This window comes from Nannospalax galili, unplaced genomic scaffold, assembly GCF_000622305.1.
Source record: "Nannospalax galili isolate Female #2095 unplaced genomic scaffold, S.galili_v1.0 scaffold1437, whole genome shotgun sequence".
NCBI classification, from domain to species: domain Eukaryota; kingdom Metazoa; phylum Chordata; class Mammalia; order Rodentia; family Spalacidae; genus Nannospalax; species Nannospalax galili.
In genome coordinates, this window is record NW_008341050.1 from 794,942 (window position 1) to 814,499 (window position 19,558).

General features: G+C 39.1%; 1 protein-coding gene across 4 annotated transcripts in view; it reads left to right on the forward strand.

The window, feature by feature from the left end:
• P4ha1 (prolyl 4-hydroxylase subunit alpha 1) overlaps nucleotides 1-19,558 on the forward strand; it is a 68,243-nt gene that overhangs the window by 30,156 nt on the left and 18,529 nt on the right. For 2 of the 4 annotated variants that reach the window (XM_017799035.2, XM_008836615.3), the window contains 4 exons: nucleotides 2,993-3,232; nucleotides 4,791-4,987; nucleotides 8,139-8,315; nucleotides 10,590-10,660. In XM_017799035.2, the coding sequence (XP_017654524.1) occupies nucleotides 2,993-3,232; nucleotides 4,791-4,987; nucleotides 8,139-8,315; nucleotides 10,590-10,660 (685 nt within the window). Of the gene's footprint in view, nucleotides 1-2,992; nucleotides 3,233-4,790; nucleotides 4,988-8,138; nucleotides 8,316-10,589; nucleotides 10,661-11,818; nucleotides 11,890-19,558 lie in introns of all 4 variants that reach the window. The other 2 variants (XM_008836616.3, XM_008836617.3) reach the window with 2 other exon arrangements.

A 19,558-nucleotide genomic window follows, 5' to 3' on the forward strand; every position in this document is an offset into this window, starting at 1 on the left:
TAATACACACAAAATAAAAACTATTTTTAAAAAAATTTATTATTTTTATGTGTATGTGTGTATTGCCTGTATATAGTTGTGCAATGCCTGTGGAGGACAGAAGAGGCTGTTGGATCCCCTGGGACTGAAGTTACAGACAGTTGTTAGCTGCCATGTGGGTGCTGGGATTCGAACCTGGGTCCTCTTCAAGAACATTCAGTGTGCTTAACCACTGGTGCCTCAGTTTCAAATGCATCACTTCACTGGGCATGGTAGCACACACCTTTAATCCCAGCACTCGGGAGGCAGAGGCAGGAGGATCTCTGAGTTCAAGGCCAGCCTGGTCTACATAGTGAGTTCCAGGACAGCTGGGGCTACAGGGAGACCCTGTCTCAAAAGACCCAAAACAAACAATCAAATACATCACTCTTTTTCACTTTCTTCCTCTAAGAGCCCAATTCCCAGACAAGTAGCCTATGATAGTTGTGAATAGATAATTGATAACACAATCAGAAATACTTGACCAAAGCGTAATAGCTCAGGAGCCTCAGTTCTTTTTCATCTTGCTTGTTCATCATATAACTCTGTTAGAATGAAAGATCATTTACAGAATGTTAGTGTGCTGTCTGCACATAGTGGTGTGTATTGTCCTCAATGTGTTTTGCATGCCCCTAAAACAATTGCTGAATCATGAGCTCATTTTAAAACTGTAACAGCAGCACAGTAATGGGGCTCAAAATTTAATATGAAGCTTTGGTTTCTGGAATTCTGTCACATTAAACTTAAGAAGATAGGTTTTTGGCATCTGCTATGGTTTGAATGTGCCCCCTGCAAATTCCAGCCGTTGAAACTCAATGGGCAATATGATGGTATTAAGAGTTAAGTCCCTGCAGGGCTGGAGAGATGGCTGGCTCAGTGATTAAGAGCACTGACTGTTCTTACAGATGACCCAGGTTTGGTTCCCAACACCTACATGGCGGCTAACAACCATCCCTAACACCAGTTCCAGGGGATCTGATGTCCTCCTTTGGCCTCCACAGGCTGTGCATGTACATGGAGCACTTACATGCAACCAAATACTCATACACAGAAAATTTAAAAATAAGTAAAATAGTGCCGGGCATGGTGGTACATGCCTTTAATCCCAGTACTTGGGAGGCAGAGGCAGGTGTATCTCTGTGAGTTTGGAGCCAGCCTGATCTATGTAGTAAGTTCCAGGCCACCTGGAGCTACAGGGAGACCCTCTTTCAAAAACACTGAAGAAAAAAAAAAAAGGTACAATATTAAAAGATGTTTTTTAAAAGTAAAGGAAAAAAGAGGTTGAACTAATGAGATGTAACCACACGGATCTGTAATCTCGGCACTTGCCTATAATTCCAGCACTCAGGAGGCTGAGGCCAGCCTGGGTTATATAGCAAATAACAGGCTAGTCAAGGATATATAGCAAGATTTTTTTTTCTTTTATCATTGTGATGGTTAATGTTAATTGTTAACTGCAGATGTAGAATCACCTGGGAAGAGATAGGCGTGTAAGCATGGCTTTTGGGGATCATTTTGATTACCTTAATTGATGTGGGAAGACCTTCCCTCTGGGTGAGTCCATTCCCTGGCTGGGATCCTGGACTGTTTGGAGAAAGGGAGCTTGGCAGCAGCAAGCGTTCATTGCGCTCTGTGACTATGGCTGTGATGTGACTTTAGGCTCCTGCTGCCCTGACTTCCCTGCCATAGTGGACTGTATTTGGAGCTGTGAGCTGAAGCCAGCCCTATCTCCCTTAAGTTATTTTGTCAGGCATTTTATAACAGCAGCAGGAAGACTAAGGCAATTTTCAGAGTGATGGGTTCATGCCCTAATGATTTGTGGCAGTGATGAGTGAGCATTCTCAGAAGTATCATGAGCTCATAGTTTTGGTTTTTTTTTGTCTCTTTGAGACAGGGTCTCCTTGTAGCCCCAGCTGTCCTGGAACTCACAAAGATCTGCCTGCCTCTGCCTTCCAAGTGCTGGGATTAAAGGCAATTAAACACCACGCCTGGCTGTTTTTTAATATACAGTGGTTTTTGAATTCTAATTTATTGTGTTATCTCTTTTGATTTTTAGATTCCCTTCACCCACTGGGAGCCTCTTCAGATTAGCTCATAATCTCATTTGTCTTTTATTTATGTTTTAATATTTTTATTAATTTTATGTGTATAAGTGTATTGCCTGCACGTATGTAAGTGCACTCATGTTGTGCAGTGCCAGTGGATGTCAGAAGATGACATCAGATCCCCAGAAGTGGAGACATGTGGGTGCTGGGAACTGAACTTGGGTCCTCTGTACTAGTAGCCAGTACTCTTTACTGAGCTCTATCTCCAGATCATTTTTAAAAAATACACACACACAATTTTTAAGTTTTGTGTGTGTGAGAGACAGAGAGTGAGCTTATATGCTTCATGTGCATGCAGTGCCTGCAGAGGCCAAAAGAGGGCATCAGTTGCCTTGGAACTGGAGTTTCTGACAGTTGTGCACTACCATGTGGGTGCTAAGAACTGAATCCAGGTCATTTGGGGGCAGCAAGCACTGAGCCATCTCTCTAGCCCAAGTTATATTTATTATTATTGCATGTATGTTTGCATAATGTGGGGGGTACTTATGCCATGGTGCCAATGTGGAGGTCAGAGGATAGGTTGTGGGAGTTGATTCTTTCCTTCTACCATGTGAGTTTTGGGGAATAGAACTCAGGTTGTCAGGCTTGAAGGCAAGCACTTCTGACTGCTATCTTGCCAGTCCCAGTTGTGGGTCCTTTTGGTGCCATGTTCCCTATTACCAGCTATAGATTTCTTGTCATGCTACACTGTCCTGTGGACTGTTCTTTTGTCTATAAAATTAGACTAATTTTGCTTTTCTTGCCTCAGGATTATTATGAAATTGAAATAAAAGTGAAATAGCACTTGTAAAGTTATGTAACCCTAAGTAAATACAATATAGTATGAAGACTGCTAGCAGTCTCAGTATTTTTTTTTATTTTTTTTGTAGGAGTAAAACATAAATCTTTTCTAACAGCTGAAGACTGCTTTGAGCTGGGCAAAGTGGCCTACACAGAAGCAGATTATTACCATACAGAGCTGTGGATGGAGCAAGCATTGCGACAACTGGAGGAAGGAGAGATCTCTACCATAGACAAAGTCTCTGTTCTGGATTATCTGAGCTATGCAGTGTACCAACAAGGAGACCTGGATAAAGCCCTTCTTCTCACAAAGAAGCTTCTTGAGCTAGGTTTGTCATCTGGGCTAATTTAGGTTATAGCTACATTGGGGTATATATTTATTCCTATGTCTATTTGTCCATGCACTCATGCACATCCAAAGACTTTTGTGACTTTTCATTAGAAGTCAAGATGCTTACCTGTCAGACATAACTTTGCCCTCTCACTATTTATTCTCAAAGTAAGTGGCAACTGATTTTTTCTCATTTAATAATACAACAGTGGGGTTTAAAAATTGGATCTAGGCAGGCAAATGTGAGTTCCAAGCCACCTAGGAGCTATAGGGAGATTCTGTCATGGGAAAAAAAAAAGGATCTAACCTTAGTTGAACGATTGATAATTGATAATACTTTCTTTTGAAGAGTGAAGTTCTTTGTACTAAGTGTTGAAAATTTGTTAACACAGAAAGATATCCATAAGCCAAGTATATATTCTTTTTTGTTTCATTGTAGTGTATACTCGACTTCTTTGCACACATTTGTTTACCCTCTTACAAAATTAAGGCTTTTATTGTATATTGTAACATATATTGTGAGCAGTTTCAAAAGGACGAGAAATATTTCACAAACTAGAGCTAGATTTTCTGAGCACTTTCATTAATGCCACAAGTGGCATCTCTACTTAACTGTTTTTTTTGTTTTTTTTTTTTCTGTCTTTTTGAGACAGGGTCTCCTTGTAGCCCCAGCTGGTCTGGAACTTGCTATGTAGACCAGGCTGGCCTGGAACTCACAGAGATCCACCATGCCCAGCTATGTCTTTTTTATTTTTATCTCTGTGTGTGGTTGTTTGGATTTTTTTTTTCCTTTACTAAAAAGTAACTAAAAATAATCACTAGCAATTCTGAGACTCTGGATTCTGGCCTATTTGAAAATTATATCTTTAGTTCCTTTTTCCTTCTTGTTTTGAAATTTAGATCTGAAGTCTTCTTAGCCCTCGGGTGTAAACTGGTCTACATTTATCTGTGACAAATGTTGCTTTTGGGCTGGGTCTACTTTGTCTTTACCATAGTGATTACTTTTCAGCCTCAGAAAAAAATTTTCCGTTGCTTAAAATAAGTAGATAAGTACGATTTTAAGATTCTTTTGACATCAAATTGAACATCATCCTTGGACTGATGAGTGAGTTCTTGAGGCAGAGCAATAATTGCTACCTAAAAATAAATGGCTCTTCCTGTCGCCAGAACTGTTTTTGTAAAGGGTAACTATAGGTCTTGATTTACATGTGATAGTACTAGTTTACATCTGTATTTTTGATAGAATAATAATTAACGCCTCCTTTCTCCAAAGCATATTGGTGGACTGGAGAGATGGCTCAGTAGTTAAGAGCACTTGCTACTCTTTTGGAGGATCTGAGTTCAATTCCTAGCAGCTACATCAAGTGGCTTACAAACTGCCTGGAACTCCCACTCCTGGGGGATCCAAAGCCCCTCTTTTCCTTGGGTACCTCTACCCACATACAGATAACCCCTCATGCATAACAAAAAATAAAATCTTAAATAAATAGCATATTTTATGATGATTGAACCAGTTGTAAACTTGCCTGTGTATGTGCTTTATTTCTCTCTAATAGATCCTGAACATCAGAGAGCTAATGGTAACTTAAAATATTTTGAGTATATAATGGCTAAAGAGAAAGATGCCAATAAGTCTGCTTCAGGTGACCAGTCTGATCAGAAAGCCACACCAAAGAAAAAAGGAATTGCTGTGGATTACCTGCCAGAGAGACAGAAGTACGAAATGCTGTGCCGTGGGGAGGGTATCAAAATGGTAAAGTGGAAAAGTCAATTGTGTGTGTGTGTGTGTGTGTGTGAGAGAGAGAGAGAGAGAGAGAGAGAGAGAATGTGTGCAACTCTATGTTTGTACATACTTCTAGAGAGAATCAAAGCTCTTTCATATTTAAGCCTATGTGATAAAATCAGAATGACTGCACAAAATAGTATGCTGTATTGCCTTACAGTGGATGGCAATGTACAGTACTATGCATATGATATACTTTGTTTGCCAGAATTAACTGGTTATGGAACCTTCTTTTAAGGACTCATTCACTAACATTAGTTGGTGAATTTTTAAAGTAAATACTTCCAAGTGTAAACCTTTGAAAAATGTTTAAATTTTTTTTCTCTATTAAGAAACTAAAGTTAGACTCTGTTTTGATATTGAAGACCATTGATAACCTAATCACTAATGGCAAGTGCATACATCACATCACTGTGGACACTTCCTATTTTGCTCTTGAGACAGACCTCCCTAGTGTTGGGACTAAAGATACTATCGTGGATACTTTTGATGGCCAGGTTCATGGATTGCTAGCACGAAATACTTGCTTTTACTTTGGGAGCTAATTAGCAAATGCAAGCATAAGACTGCTTTGTTAAGGCTGGAGAGATGGCCCAGTGGTTAAGAGCACTGGCTCCTCTTACAGACCCAGGTTTGATTCCCAGCACCCACATGGCAGCTATCAACTGTTTATAGTTCCAGGGAATCTGACACCCTCTTTTGACCTCCTCGGGCATTGCATGACATGGGTGCACTTTACACACATGCAGGCAATACACTCATACACATAAAATAAAAATAATAAAATAGCCAGGCGTGGTGGCGCACGCCTTTAATCCCAGCACTTGATAGGCAGAGGCAGGTGGATCTCTGAGTTCAAGGTCAGCCTGGTCTACACATCCAGGCAGCTGGGGCTAAAGGGAGACCCTTTTTCAAAAAAAAAAAAAAAAAAAAAAGAAAAAGAAAAAGAATACTTTGCTAGATTCATTGAACTCTTATTCTTTTCATTTCTAAATGTTTTAGTATGTCTTTTAGTCACCTTTGTGTCACTCTGACAAAATACTTTAGATACACAACTTAAAAGGAAGAAAAGATTTATTTGGTCTCATGGGTTCAGAGACCTTAATCCATAAACCATTCTCCATTTCTTTGGGCCTGTGGCAAAGGAGAACATGGAACACTTACCTCATTGCAGCCCAGAAGCAGAGAGAAAAGGATTGGGCTTTTCAGTAGCCCCTTCCAGGTCACACCCCAGTGACTTTCCAATCAGCCCCATTTCTTAAGTGTTCTGCTACCTCCCAACAGTGCCACAGGATGGCAACTCAGCTGAGCATTTGGATGCATACTAGATTCAAACTGGTACAGTATTTATACTTTAAAGAGCTCAAACTGAGTAAAGATCATTATTATGTCTTTTCAAATTCACAGATGTTATGAAATAATATCAAATGTTTAATTAGTTTTCACATTTCCAATAGTAAACTTTTTGTTTTGGAGACAGGGTGTTACATACCTCAGATTTTCCAGAAACTCCTTATTCCTTATGGAACCTTAATCTCTGCTCCTCCTGCCTCTCCCTCCCTAGTTCTGGGATCACAGATGTACACCATTGCACCCAGTTTATGTGTTGCTAGGAATTGAACCCAGGACTTTGTGCATGTGAGGCAAGCTCTCCACATCACCAGCTTTGCCCTTCATAAGTCTTAAACCAGAAAAGTAAAACTAATAATACAAAACAGGAGTCTACTGATGTCACCAGTTTAATATGACTCACACCTGCTAACTCTGCCCATAATCAGAGAAGCATCCCTTTTTCAAACTGTTAATCAGTTTGAAAAATTCATCAGTATATAAAAAGACTGATTTGATATAAAATCTTGAATTTGACTCTCAGTAAACTGCATGGAGAAAAATATGAATTATTATTCATTATATAACTTAATTAGACTAATTTATTCCTGTCACATGCATTTTAATTAACAGAAGAGTCACAGTTTCCTGGTCAAAGCCTTTTCTTTTAGCTGGGCATGGTGGCGCACACCTTTAATCCCAGCAGTCAAGGCAGAGGCAGGCCAGTCTCTGTGATATCAAGGCTAACTTGGCCTGCATAGTCAGACCCTGTTTCAGAAAGAACAAACAATTTTTAAAAAAGGAATGTGTCATGGTGGTGCATGCCTTCACTCCAAAGGCTGAGGCAATCAATAGCATCATGATGTTTGAAGTCATCCTGAGCTATAAGGAGACCCTGTCTTTTTTTTTAAGTTATTAATAATTGATTTCATTAAAGTATGTATGTAACTGGTTGAAGGAAGCACTGCTTTGCTCTGTTGTCTGCTCTGTTGTTAATGAAAGCGCCTGGCTTAAGAATTTGTTTTCTTTTCAGAACTAACCATTTTCACCTTTGATGTTAAAAACTTTTTAACATGAGCATTTAATTGTGAAATATTTAGGAAAATTTGGTTTAGTTTTGTTTTTCCTTCTGGACGCTCATTTTTCTGGATATTTCTCAGTCTTTTTTTTTTTTTTTTCCCCAGTCTTTTTGAGACAGGGTCTCCCTGTAGCCCCAGCTGTCCTGGAACTCACTATGTAGACCAGGCTGGCCTCGAACTCACAGAGATCTGCCTGCCTCTGCCTCCCAAGTGCTGGGAATAAAGGCGTGCGCCACCACACCCGGCAATCATTTTTGAAGTTTGGAGCAATGCTGGGGTTACATTTTTGATTTCCATAAACATGTAATTGTTCTCATGTTTACAATACCTGAAATTATTTTAATGAGAGAATGTTGAGAAAGAAGAAAATCCTTGTTTTTCTTCTTAAGGACTGTAACTGCCTTCCCCAGAAAATAGTGTGGTTTTGTTTTGTTTTTGTTTTGGGGAGTGCTAGGGATTGAGTCCAGTGCCTCTCACATGCCAGGGAACTACTCTACCAGGGAGCTACACTCCCAACCCCTAAGAATCATTAATCAAAAATTTAAAATCCTGAGTGTCCTGTTTGGTGCAAAACACTTGCAGGATGCTGCTTCTGTGTGTTCTTCAAGAGAAAACCTGTGTGCGTGCAAGCATGGTCTCTGCGTCTTTACCTGTGCACAAATAGACAGAAAATTAGTATTCTAATACATTTATCTTTCTCACTTTGTGTTTAGACTCCTAGGAGACAGAAAAAGCTGTTTTGCCGCTACCATGATGGAAACCGGAATCCTAAATTTATTCTGGCTCCAGCCAAACAGGAGGATGAGTGGGACAAGCCTCGTATTATTCGTTTCCATGATATTATTTCTGATGCAGAAATTGAAATTGTCAAAGACTTAGCAAAACCAAGGGTAATTTTTTTCTTCTCAGTTTACTGTTTACGTTCATCAATCTTTGCAAGATAAGGAAGGAGAACTGATAAAAGTTTCAGATAGTTTTAAATACTATTGCCTTAACAGAGTGGTGTTAGCTGTGGTTTATACATGATAGTTTGTCTCAGTTTGTTATCAATACAAGTAACATATCTTGCAGCTGAGCTGAGAATCACAGATTTTAAAAGATTTTTAAAAATTGTAATTGCGTGCTTGAGTGTGGGTATGTGCACATGAGTACAGGTGCCTACAGAGGCCAAAGGCATCAGATTCCCAGGAGATGGAGTTACAGGAAGTTGTGAGTCTCCCAACATGGTGTTGGGACTCCAGCTCTGTCCTCTGCAAGAGCAGTAAGTGCTCTTAACTGCTGAGCCATCTCCCCAGCCCCATACATGATTTTTAATCATACTTAAGACATTTGTAATTCATTTACTGGAAAACCTTCTTGTATATTTTGTAGCCTTAGACACAACTCAAAGCACAACTTTTCATCTCTTGTGTCTTATCTGGAAGAAAACTTCAATTATTTTTATTCCCCCTTTAGGCACATTAAAAATAGAAAAATATAATTGGTTATACATAGCTTGCTAATTTAAAAATAGTATAGTTTTCTAATTTTATCTGTATTATTTTAGTATAGTAAGAAAAATAGTCAAATGTGGGTTAACCCTAATTCTGTAAATTTAGTATTTAGCATAGAAACTTGTCTTTTGTATGATGATGTAGATAAGACTAGCTTTTCTGTTCTTGCCTTTTTTTACCCACTGGCTTGCTGTTTAAACAGTATATCTTCTTGATAGTAAACTGCTATTGCTTTGTAGAGGGACTCTTAAACAAATTTTCATCATGTTTTTCTTTTGAAATGCATATGGTTTGATATATTTCTATAAATGTCAAGATGGTAAATATTTTTGAGGGCTTTGTAGCCCACATGGTCTCCTCACAAGTACGCAGTTCTGTCATTGTCACTGTAGTGTAAAAGCCACCAAAGAAAATAAGTGAATGAGTGTAGATACGTTCCAGTGAAATTTGTGTCTAAAAACTATGGCAACTGAATTTGGCCTGTGAGTTTGCTGACCCTGATACATCATACAAGTTTGAAAAATCTGGGTATCTAAGTGTATCTGGGTATCTATACTTACATAAACTTAGAATTTTTAAAAGTTTTGCTACTTTTCCTTATTGGCAGTTTTTGTTTGTTTTTTTTTTAAAGAAAGTTGCGCAGTATAAGGTCCAAGGCTGATCCTAGTGCATTTGGGTGCTGTCTCAGGAAATTCTTAGAAATCTACTGCCAAAGTAGAATGCTTTTTAAAATCATATTTTATCATTTTCTTTTGAATTCCTATTTTAGTCCTTTATTTGTGGTCAGAACCCAGTTGACCAATATATGTAAGTAGAATATTTATTAGTCTTCAAAGGAGATTCTTCAGTTGGGTTTATTTTTGATCAGGAAATTCAGTAGCAATAAAAGTTAACCTTTTGTTGTTTCAGAATCATTCTCCCAATGTTAAAAAAAAAAAAAATACATGACATGGTTATCCTGCCTGTCACCTTTCCTACCATTAACATTTAAGAGCTTTTTATTTGCCTTTCTGCTCAGAAAGGTTATTTCACTGATTGACTATTTTAAAGGGGGAAAAGAATGACTTTACAACAAATTTTGGACAATCCTAACCTTTACAAGTAGTTCTGCCACTGAAATTAAAGTCAGAGGTTTGGGAGCAGATGATTAATTACAAATAGCCATTCTTATAGTTACAAATAATTTTTCATATTTTAGAAAATTTTCTTATTCCCACTTTCATATCCTCTAAGAAGAAATTTAATTTCCAATCTCTTTTGATTGTGTGGAGTCTATTCATGCAACACAAAAGCAAGTAAAGTAGTTTTTAAGAAACATAAATCTAAAGAAACTTACAGGCTTAAAAGCTCACCACAAGGTGACTGGAAGGGTATTGAGTTATTTTCTCTAAACACCATCCTTTGTTTAAAAAGAAACCCAGAGGCTTGGTGTGGTGACGCACACCTCTAGTCCCAGCCTTCAGGAGGCAGAGGCAGGTGGATCTCTGTGAGTTCAAAGCCAGCCTTGTCTACATAGTGAGTTCCAGGCAAGGAGACCCTGTCTCAAAAAAAGAAAAAAAAGGAAAAGAAACCCAGAGTTCTGACTGGTTAGATAAGTGTGATTCTTTTTTTTTTTTTTTTTTTTTTTTTTTTTAAATTGTAATGCAACTATTTTGATGGTTGGCTTCACAGCTGAGGCGAGCCACTATTTCAAACCCAATAACAGGAGACTTGGAGACGGTACATTACAGAATTAGCAAAAGGTAAGAGATATATTGCTGCATATTTTGCCCTCTAATGAGTATTTTGAACATCCTATAGGAATTTTTATTCATTTATGGAACTAGTTATGTTCAGTCTCCAGCTCAAGTGGCCGCCTTATACATAAAAAGAGTGACGCATGGACAGACTGCTCTGTGTTTCACAAGTTGTTCCCTTTAACTAGAAGTTCTGTTTTAATCTCAAATTGGTCTTTTATGTTTAAGGAATTAAGTGCTTTGTGTTTTAAGTTCAGGTATTAAATACCTGGGAAATTGCCTGATACTTTTCCTTTCCCCTTTTGCTGTGAAAATGGGAATTAAAGAAACAGAAGCATTTAGGTAGTCTTGCTCCCTCTGTTCTCTCACATCCATGAGCGCTGCAGTTTCCCATTATCTTCATGGGGACATATCGGCATTTGCTCTTTCATCTATAGAATATCGTTGTCATTATGGAGTCATATGTATTTTATTTAAAAAAAGTAAAAGATTGCTGCCGGGTGTGGTGGCACACACCTTTAATCCCAGCACTCAGGAGGCAGAGGCAGGCAGATCTCTGTGAGTTCACAGAGTTCCTGGTCTACATAGTGAGTTCCGGGACAGCTGAGGCTACAAGGAGAGACCCCCCATCTCAAAAAAGATGAAAAAAGTAAAAGATTGCTAACTCAAAGTTGGTTGTGCAGAGAATATTTATGCTTCTGAGCTCAGTCTTCCAAAACTACTGATGAACTGTGTTGGCTTCAATTCTGCAGAAAGACTGAAAGACAGTTTCAACTTGATGAAAGCTTTAAGATTATAAACTTAATTTTTTTTTACAATATTTGAAGAATATTAAACTTCTAGATCTGGGAAGACTCCTGTGAAACCCACAGCTATAAGTCTTTTACATACAGCTTCATATGTTTTTTATTTTTAAAAAAGTGAAAGGACAATAAATTTACAATCAAAATCTGACAGCTCATTTTCTCTTGACTTAGAAGTGGCTGTTCTTCACGCCACCTTTCTAAATGTTTCGCTGATTCAAACCATTACTTACCATTCAGACCAATCTGAATCCTTCCAATCACCTGTGGCTTGGCAAAACAAAACAAAGTGAACCAAATCCCAAACTGCCTGCTACTGGAGTGTAAGTCCTTGTCCTTTCTCTTTTTTTCCTTTTTGTAGCTAAGCCGAGCTACAGTACATGACCCTGAGACTGGAAAATTGACCACAGCACAGTACAGAGTATCTAAGAGGTAAGGGAGTAATGGAGAGAACTTTAGCCATGTTGGGATCATTCTTTCTTGAGAATCTAATTTTCACAGACTATATGATAAGGTTTCTGAGACCTAGATATTAGGTGAAGGTGTTTAATATCTGTGCTTGGTTTTCATGATGACTAATAAACAGATATAGGGCAATTAATAAGATGTTTTTCAGAGTAATTTATTAGATTATAAACTTCCTGTTGAGATTGCCCAAATATTAACTGATAAAGTGAAGTCGTATTCTCATACTGAGGAGAACGTCCCAGACTCTTCACATAGCAAGGCCTAGTGTCAACTCTGTCATTAAGGCAGGATTTAAAAGCCTTTAGATCACCCAAAAATTGTAGAAGAGATTCCTTGATTGACTATAATGAAGCTTCTGTGAGTCAGTTTCAAACTCTTTGCTTTTAACATTTAAAAAGAAATTCATGTTACTAAGTGAATTTTTAAAAAATAGTCATTGTGCAACTTAGGTGTGTAATTCGGAGCTCACAGAATTGAGAGACATTATTGCAGCAGAACTCTTTCCATTGACTTAGTATGTGATAAAGGTTTCTCAGTTCTTATACAGTGAAAAAAGAAATGTCATTGCACTGAATTTTGTTTTATTTTAACCCTAATTCCTATTTATTCACAGATATAACAATTATGTATTTGTTTATTTGCAATAATTATTTAAAAAATACAAGTCTCATCCATTTCATTATGACTATTTAAAATATTTTAATTAATTTATATTAATGTATATGTATTTATATGAGTGTATGCCACATGCATGTGTGGGTGTCCGTAGAGGACAGAAAGAGGGCATTGGATACCCTGTGCTGAGCTATACTTACATGTGGTTGTAGCTACCTACTGTGGGTACTGGGAACTGAACTTGGGTCCTCTGAAAGGGCAGCAAGCAATCTTCTTCACCACTGAGTTTTCTCTCTAACCTCATTCATTTTTGTATTGATAGCGATTGCTTAATCAGTTGCTTAGATTAATGTGTACTAGTAATAGTTGGAACAACTCGTGTGTGACTTGTTTGTGACTGTGGGTATATGCACATGGAGGTCAGAGGACAACTCTCAGGAATGGGTTCTCTCCTTCCACCTTGTTGAGGCAGGGTCTCTGTTGTTTCTGCTGTGTTGTGTGCTCCAGGCTAGCTGGCCCCTGAACTTCCAGGTGATTCTCCTGTCCAGCTCCCATCTCACCATAGGAGTACTGTGATTAGAGATGTGAACCACCACATCTGGCTTATTTTATGTGCATTCTAGAGATTGAACTCAGGTTGCTAGGCTTGTGTGGCAAGTGCTTTTACCTGCTTACCTATCTTGTTGGCCCTAAAGGTGCTTTTTTGTCTTTTTGAGACAGGGTCTCTCTGAAGCCTCAGCTGGCCTGGAAAACGCACTGTGTAGACAAACTGGCCTTGAACTCACAGAGATCCTCCTGCCTCTGCTTTCCAAGTGTTGGGGTTAAAGACATGTGCCACCATGTCCGGCCGAGTTACTTGTTTTTTTAAAAAATAGTAATGTCTGATCTTGGTGACAGCACTGGTGATTTTATTTTCAGATTTACAGAAGTAAATGAGTATGAGTTTTTGACACATAACTTTATTTTTGAGGGTAAAAATAAATGATTTTTTTTTTTTTTGAGATGAATTCTTACCGTGTCACCAAGACTGACTTTCAACTTGCTATGAAGCCCTTCTTCCTCGAATCCCAAGTGCTGGATTATTGTGCATGCCATGCATGGTTATTATTTTAGGACTACCTTCAGGTCTTAAAACTTTATGTGTAAGCATTTTCACCATTTTCTAAAACATTGGGAATAGTATTACAAGAAGTGTTGGCTGTATTCTTCCTAGTATTTTTAGATTATTTTATTAAAGGTGCTGCTTTTAGCATAGGTCTTGTGTTACAGGTAATTTTTATTTTGTCAGTTATATAAATAACTATTTTAGAGAGCTGCAGTGTGATGAATGTATTTGCAGATATAAAAATACAACTAGAGCTGGGTGTGGTGGTGCATACCTTTATTCCCAGCACTTGGGAGGCAGAGGCAGGCAGATCTCTGAGTTCAAGGCCCGCCCTGTCTAAAAAGTGGGTTCCCGGGGAGCTGAAGCTAAAGGGGGGCCCTTTTTCAAAAAAACTGAAAAAAAAAAAAAAAAAAAAGAAAGAAAAATACAACTAGAATAAGATTTCTTAATTTTAACATTTTTGACATTAAAACTTTGTAGTTTATTAGTTTTTACATTAAAAAATTATTTTTATTTTATGTGTATGAGTGTATTGCCTGCATGTATGTAAATGCACTTGTGCAGTGCTTTCAAAGGCCAAAAAAGGGCACCAGCTCCCCTGGAACTAGAGTTATGGACAGTTGGTTGCTACCATATGAGTGCTGGGAACCTAACTTGAGTCCTCTGCAGGAGCAGGCAGTGCTCTTAACTGCTGAACCATCTCTCCAGCTTCTTCGTTTTGTGTGTGTGTGTATGTGTGTGTGTGTGTGTGTGTGTGTGTGTGTGTGTGTGTGTGTGTGTGTGTGTGTGTGGTGCGCACGCACTCACACAGGTACCTGTGGAGGCCGTGTGAAAGTGTTGGATCCCTGGAGTTGGAGTTACAAGCTTTGTGATCCACTTGATGTGGGTGCTGGGAACTAAACCCAGATCCTCTGGAAGAGTGGTATTTGCTCTTAACCACTGAGCCATCTTATTTATTAATTAATTAATTATTTTAGTTCTGGAGGTTGAACTTAGGGCTTCTTGCATGATAGCACTCTACTATTGAGCTATATCCCCAGCCAAAGGTGTAGCTCACACTGGCCTTGAACTTGTACCCCTCTTGCCTCATCCTCTTCAGCCTTTGTTTTCTGGTTTGTGTCAACATGCCTGACCATTAACATTTTGAATCAGATCATTCAGTTTTCATTGTGGAGGGCTATTTTGAGCATGGTTGACAGCATCTGGCACTCACTAGGTAGCGTAACTGGGGAAGGGTGCTAGGGAAATTTTAAAATGCCCAGTGACCCCTGGTAGGAGAAGTTCCCACTCCTACCTCCAGAGACTCTTATTCCTCTACCTCTGTTGAGAACCACTGACCCAGGACAGGAACGGAATGAAAATGCCAGTTCAAGATAGGGGTGTAATGTAAGATTCTATACTCATGAGCATTTCACTCAAGTTTTTTTTTTTTTTAATAATTACTTTATTATTTTGTGTGTATGAGTGTAGTGCCTGCATGTAGGTAGGTGCACCCATGTCATGCAGTGCCTGCGGAGGAGAGAAGAGGCTGTCGGATCTCCTGGAACTGGAGTTACAGACATTTGTTAGCTGCCATGTGGGTGCTAGGAATCAAACCCAGGTATTCTGCAAGAACAGTCAGTGTTCTTGAGCCATCTGAGCCATCTCTCCAGCCCCCTAATGTCTTTTAAAATAACATTTTATTTGTGTGTGTGTGTGTGCGTGCGTGCGCGTGCACGTGTTCGCACATGCTGTGTATTCTACAGTGCAGTGCTTGTGTATAGGTCAGAGGGCAACTTGTAAGCTAGGCGTGATGGTATATACACACCTTTATACCCAGCACTTGGGAATCAGAGGAAGGCAGGTGTCTGAATTCAAGGCCTGCTTGGTTTATTTAGGGAATTTTGGGCCAGCCAGGGATACATAGTGAAATTCTGTCTCCAAAACAAAAACAAAAATAGAATAACTTGGTGGGAGTCAGTTCTCTCCTATCATATTACTCTGGGGCTCAAAGTCATGATGTCAGGCTTGACTACAAGTCCCTTTACCCACTGAGTCATTTTGCTTTTCCCTATTCATGTGTTTTTGAAGCAGATAATACTGAGCATCAAATCATTGTGTTTAGAGTATATTAAATACATTGATGAGTAATCATTTTCCGGAAATTACCAACCTTTCCAGTTTAACAGAATTAAAGTTATGGTGGAAGTTGTAGTTATCAACTAAAAAATGGAGAGATGGCTCAGCGGTTAAGAGCACTGACTGCTCTTGCAGAGGACCTGGGTTTGATTCCCAGCACCCACATGGCAGCTACGAACTGTCCTTAACTTCAGTTCCAGGGAAATATGAAGCCCTCTTCTGACCTCCTTGGCATTGTATGACACAGGTGCACTAACATACATGGAGGCAATATACTCATACACATAAAATAAAAATAATAAATAAAATATTTTTTTAAAAAGGTATGAAGAAATACAAAGATTTTTTTTTTTTTTTTGGTTTTTTTGAGACAGGGTCTCCCAATAGCCCCAGCTGTCCTGGAACTCACTATGTAGACCAGGCTGGCCTTGAACTCACAGAGATCCACCTGCTTCTGCCTCCTGAGTGCTGGGATCAAAGGCGTGCATCCCCACGCCTGGCTAAAGATTTTTTTTTTTAAAAAACAAGTATTTTGGGTGCACTGAAAAAAAAAAAAAATCAAAGATTATTACCATCCTAGCTAAAGTACTGAAGAGGCTAAATAGAATGAATTGGTTTGGCATTGCCGTACTCTTGTAGGCAAAGTAATATGCCCTTCATATGTTAACCTTAATCGTAGATGCCATATACATATTCTGGCATTCTGTTTCTTCCCTATACCCCTACTTGGCTCTTGTGCCAAGAAGAAAAGAGGGTTTTCCAGGATCATGGCCGAGACCTCTCTCACAAAAGCTAGATGGCCAAGAGATATAAGTATACAGATTTATTTAATATAAACTTTCATGACTCAAGACCTTCAGAAATGAAGACCAAAGAAACAGAAACCTGTATATTTTTATAGAGCCTACAGTCCTTCAGAACAGTTGGGTAAAGGTGGTGTGATATAACAGTAGCAAACTGGAGGGAAGTTAGCTGGGTCCTCTTGCTAGGTAGTTTTTGGCATGTCTGCTCAGGTCTCAAGGGATAGCTCTGGAATGTAGGTCTTCATGATTGAGAGGTAGGTCAGATTTTTCCTGTGTCCTGCTTCCTGAGAGGAGCAGGGGTTTAGAAAGACGTCCTGCTTCTGCCATTTCTTCAGCTACCAATGTGCCATATTTAGGAGTTAAGGGTCCTGAACCTTACCCTAAAGACATACATAAATTAAAATTTGCTGTAGTGTCATTTTGACTTAATCATCAAAGCAGTTACTTTAAGGAACCCTAATAGGTGGTAAGAATTCACAGAAGTGAGTTTGAGTGAATATGTGCTGAGACATGATTTATTATGCTCTGAGCATTGTAATTAGTCTTAATTTCAAGTTAAGCCTAAACTAGTTTTGCATTCTGCTATGAACCCTAATGATTTCTGTAAAATGAACTTCTTCGGCCCACTTGGTTGTGCATCCCATAATTCTAGAACTCACGAGGTGGAGGCCGAGGAATCAGTATGAATTTGAAATCAGTCTGGTATACATAGACTGTCTCAAAACACTCCACATAAAACTGTTTACATATTTCAGAGACTTATACATAGCTTTAGATATTTTTCCTGTCATAAAGCTAGCAGGTATTCAAGTTGCCCTGATTTGAATGCTTCTAGGAAGGATTGAAAACAAAATGTCATGAATGAAGTGTCTTAGATAACCTTTTTGAAAGTTTTCTCTATGTATAAATTGAACTTGATGAAGGAATATCCATCCCAGGACATCATTGGATTCTCTTTTTTTCCCCTCAAATATAAGCCTTTTAAAAAAATTCGTTGATATGTGTGTGTGTGTGTGTGTGTGTGTGTGTGTATGTGTGTGTATGTATGTGTGAGATACAGAATATCCACACAATCTTACTCACCTGTATACCCACTTCCCAAATGGCACCCTCCTATAGCCTCCCTCCTCCCACACACTGGAGCCCATATACTCTGTGATCCCTGTTACTTTCCACTGTGTTGTCCGGACCCCCAGCCATTCCCCACTGCTTGTCTGCCTCCTGAATCTAGTCAGCCTATCTAGAGATCCTTGTTTTAGGAAGATCAGCTGTTCTTCATCTAGCAGCAGTCAGTTGTCAATATTCCTTTAGATAAGATTCGTTCTGCCGTTCATTTTCCCAGTTCTATGCTGCGTTACTGTCTGGGAGTCTCTTGGACCATCCTGGCCAATAACTCAAAGGAAGGTATCTCCTGTCTGGCATTGTTTCTTATTATGTAGCCTTTAGCTATACATATGGACTCTTAAAATAATATTGACCCCTTTAATCTTTGGTTATACTTTCCTTTTGGGTGTTTAAACCACCCTCTCTTCTGACTACTAAGCTAGTTTCCTTTAAGTAGCATGCTGCGGGTGCTCACTGAAGTCACTATAGTTATATATCAGATATGTCAGAAGTATGATTTCAGCCAGAAAGAACATCTTACTTCCTTGTGCCAAAAAATGTTACGAGTATTTGCAGACAAAAGTACTTCCCTATTGGAAAGGAGAGGTGTGCCAGGTTCATTGAGGAAATAGGACAAAGTGGGCTCCAGCCAAGTTGGCTTTTCTGATGCCTTGGCAGCCTGACTATGGGGCAGCTGACCTGCTAAGGATGAACCACATTGTGGTAGGTCTTGTGTGTTAGCAGATATCTCAGGATCAAAAAATGCTGAAACAGTTTCAGGGTTAAATGGGGGCAGGAGAAAGGGATGGGGGAATGAGGGGATGGCATTCACAACTAAACAGATGTGGCTAGAGCATTCAGGAAATGAGAGGTTGGAACAAATCTATGCTTCAGGGAGTGCAGAGGCACAAATTCTTCGGCCATTCTACAGAGGGCAGTAGAGAGTGAGTGATCAAAAGGTGGCAGTGGGTGTTCCGCAGTACCCAGTTTCTGACAGACGTTACATTATCTAGAGAGTAGTGCTGCCAAAGACTTGGCCATGCATGTAGCTGAGGTGGCGAGTGTACTGTAAGAGTAACATGATGACTTAAAGTCACCATAGTTTTCAGCAAACAGCATCCTCTCCAGCCTTTAGAAGGATTCCTTTCTTTCATTATTAGTATATTCATTATATAAAATGAGATTTTATGGTAACATTTTTATAACATATATACCATACTCTGATTGTGTTCTCCGGTGCCCTCTTTGTCTCCTGTCCCTTCCCTTTCCCAAGTAATCTTCCTACTTTAATGTCTTTCTGAAATCTAGATTCCCCACGAAAGAGGAAGCGTGCAATATCTATGAATCTGGTGTATTTGGCTTAGCATCATTTTCGTTTCATCTACTTCTTTGCAAATGACGATTTCATTCTTCTTAAGGACTGAATTAAACTCCATTGTGGATATATGCCACTTTTTTTATTCATTCATCCATTAATGGTAACTAGACTGATTCTGTAACTTGGCTTTTGTGCATAGGGTCATGACAAACACTGGTGTGCTTCTCTGTTGTACACATGACTCCGATCCCCTCAGGTCTACACTAGGAGTGGTAGAGCTGACCTTACACTGGGGTCCCTTTAAAAGTTGGAATGCAGCTCCCAAACCATGAAATTTACTCTTTATTTTTTACTTTTTTTGGGGGGAGGGGGCGGTCTTTTTGAGACATGGTCTCCCTGTAGCCCCAACTGGCCTGGAACACGCTGTGTAGACCAGGCTGGCATCAAACTCACAGAGATCTGCTTGCCTCTGCCTCCTGAGTACTGGGATTAAAGGTGTGTACCACCATGCCCCACTTTTTTTTTTTTTTTTTTTTTGTAAGTTTTGTTTTTTCAGACAGGGTATACCTT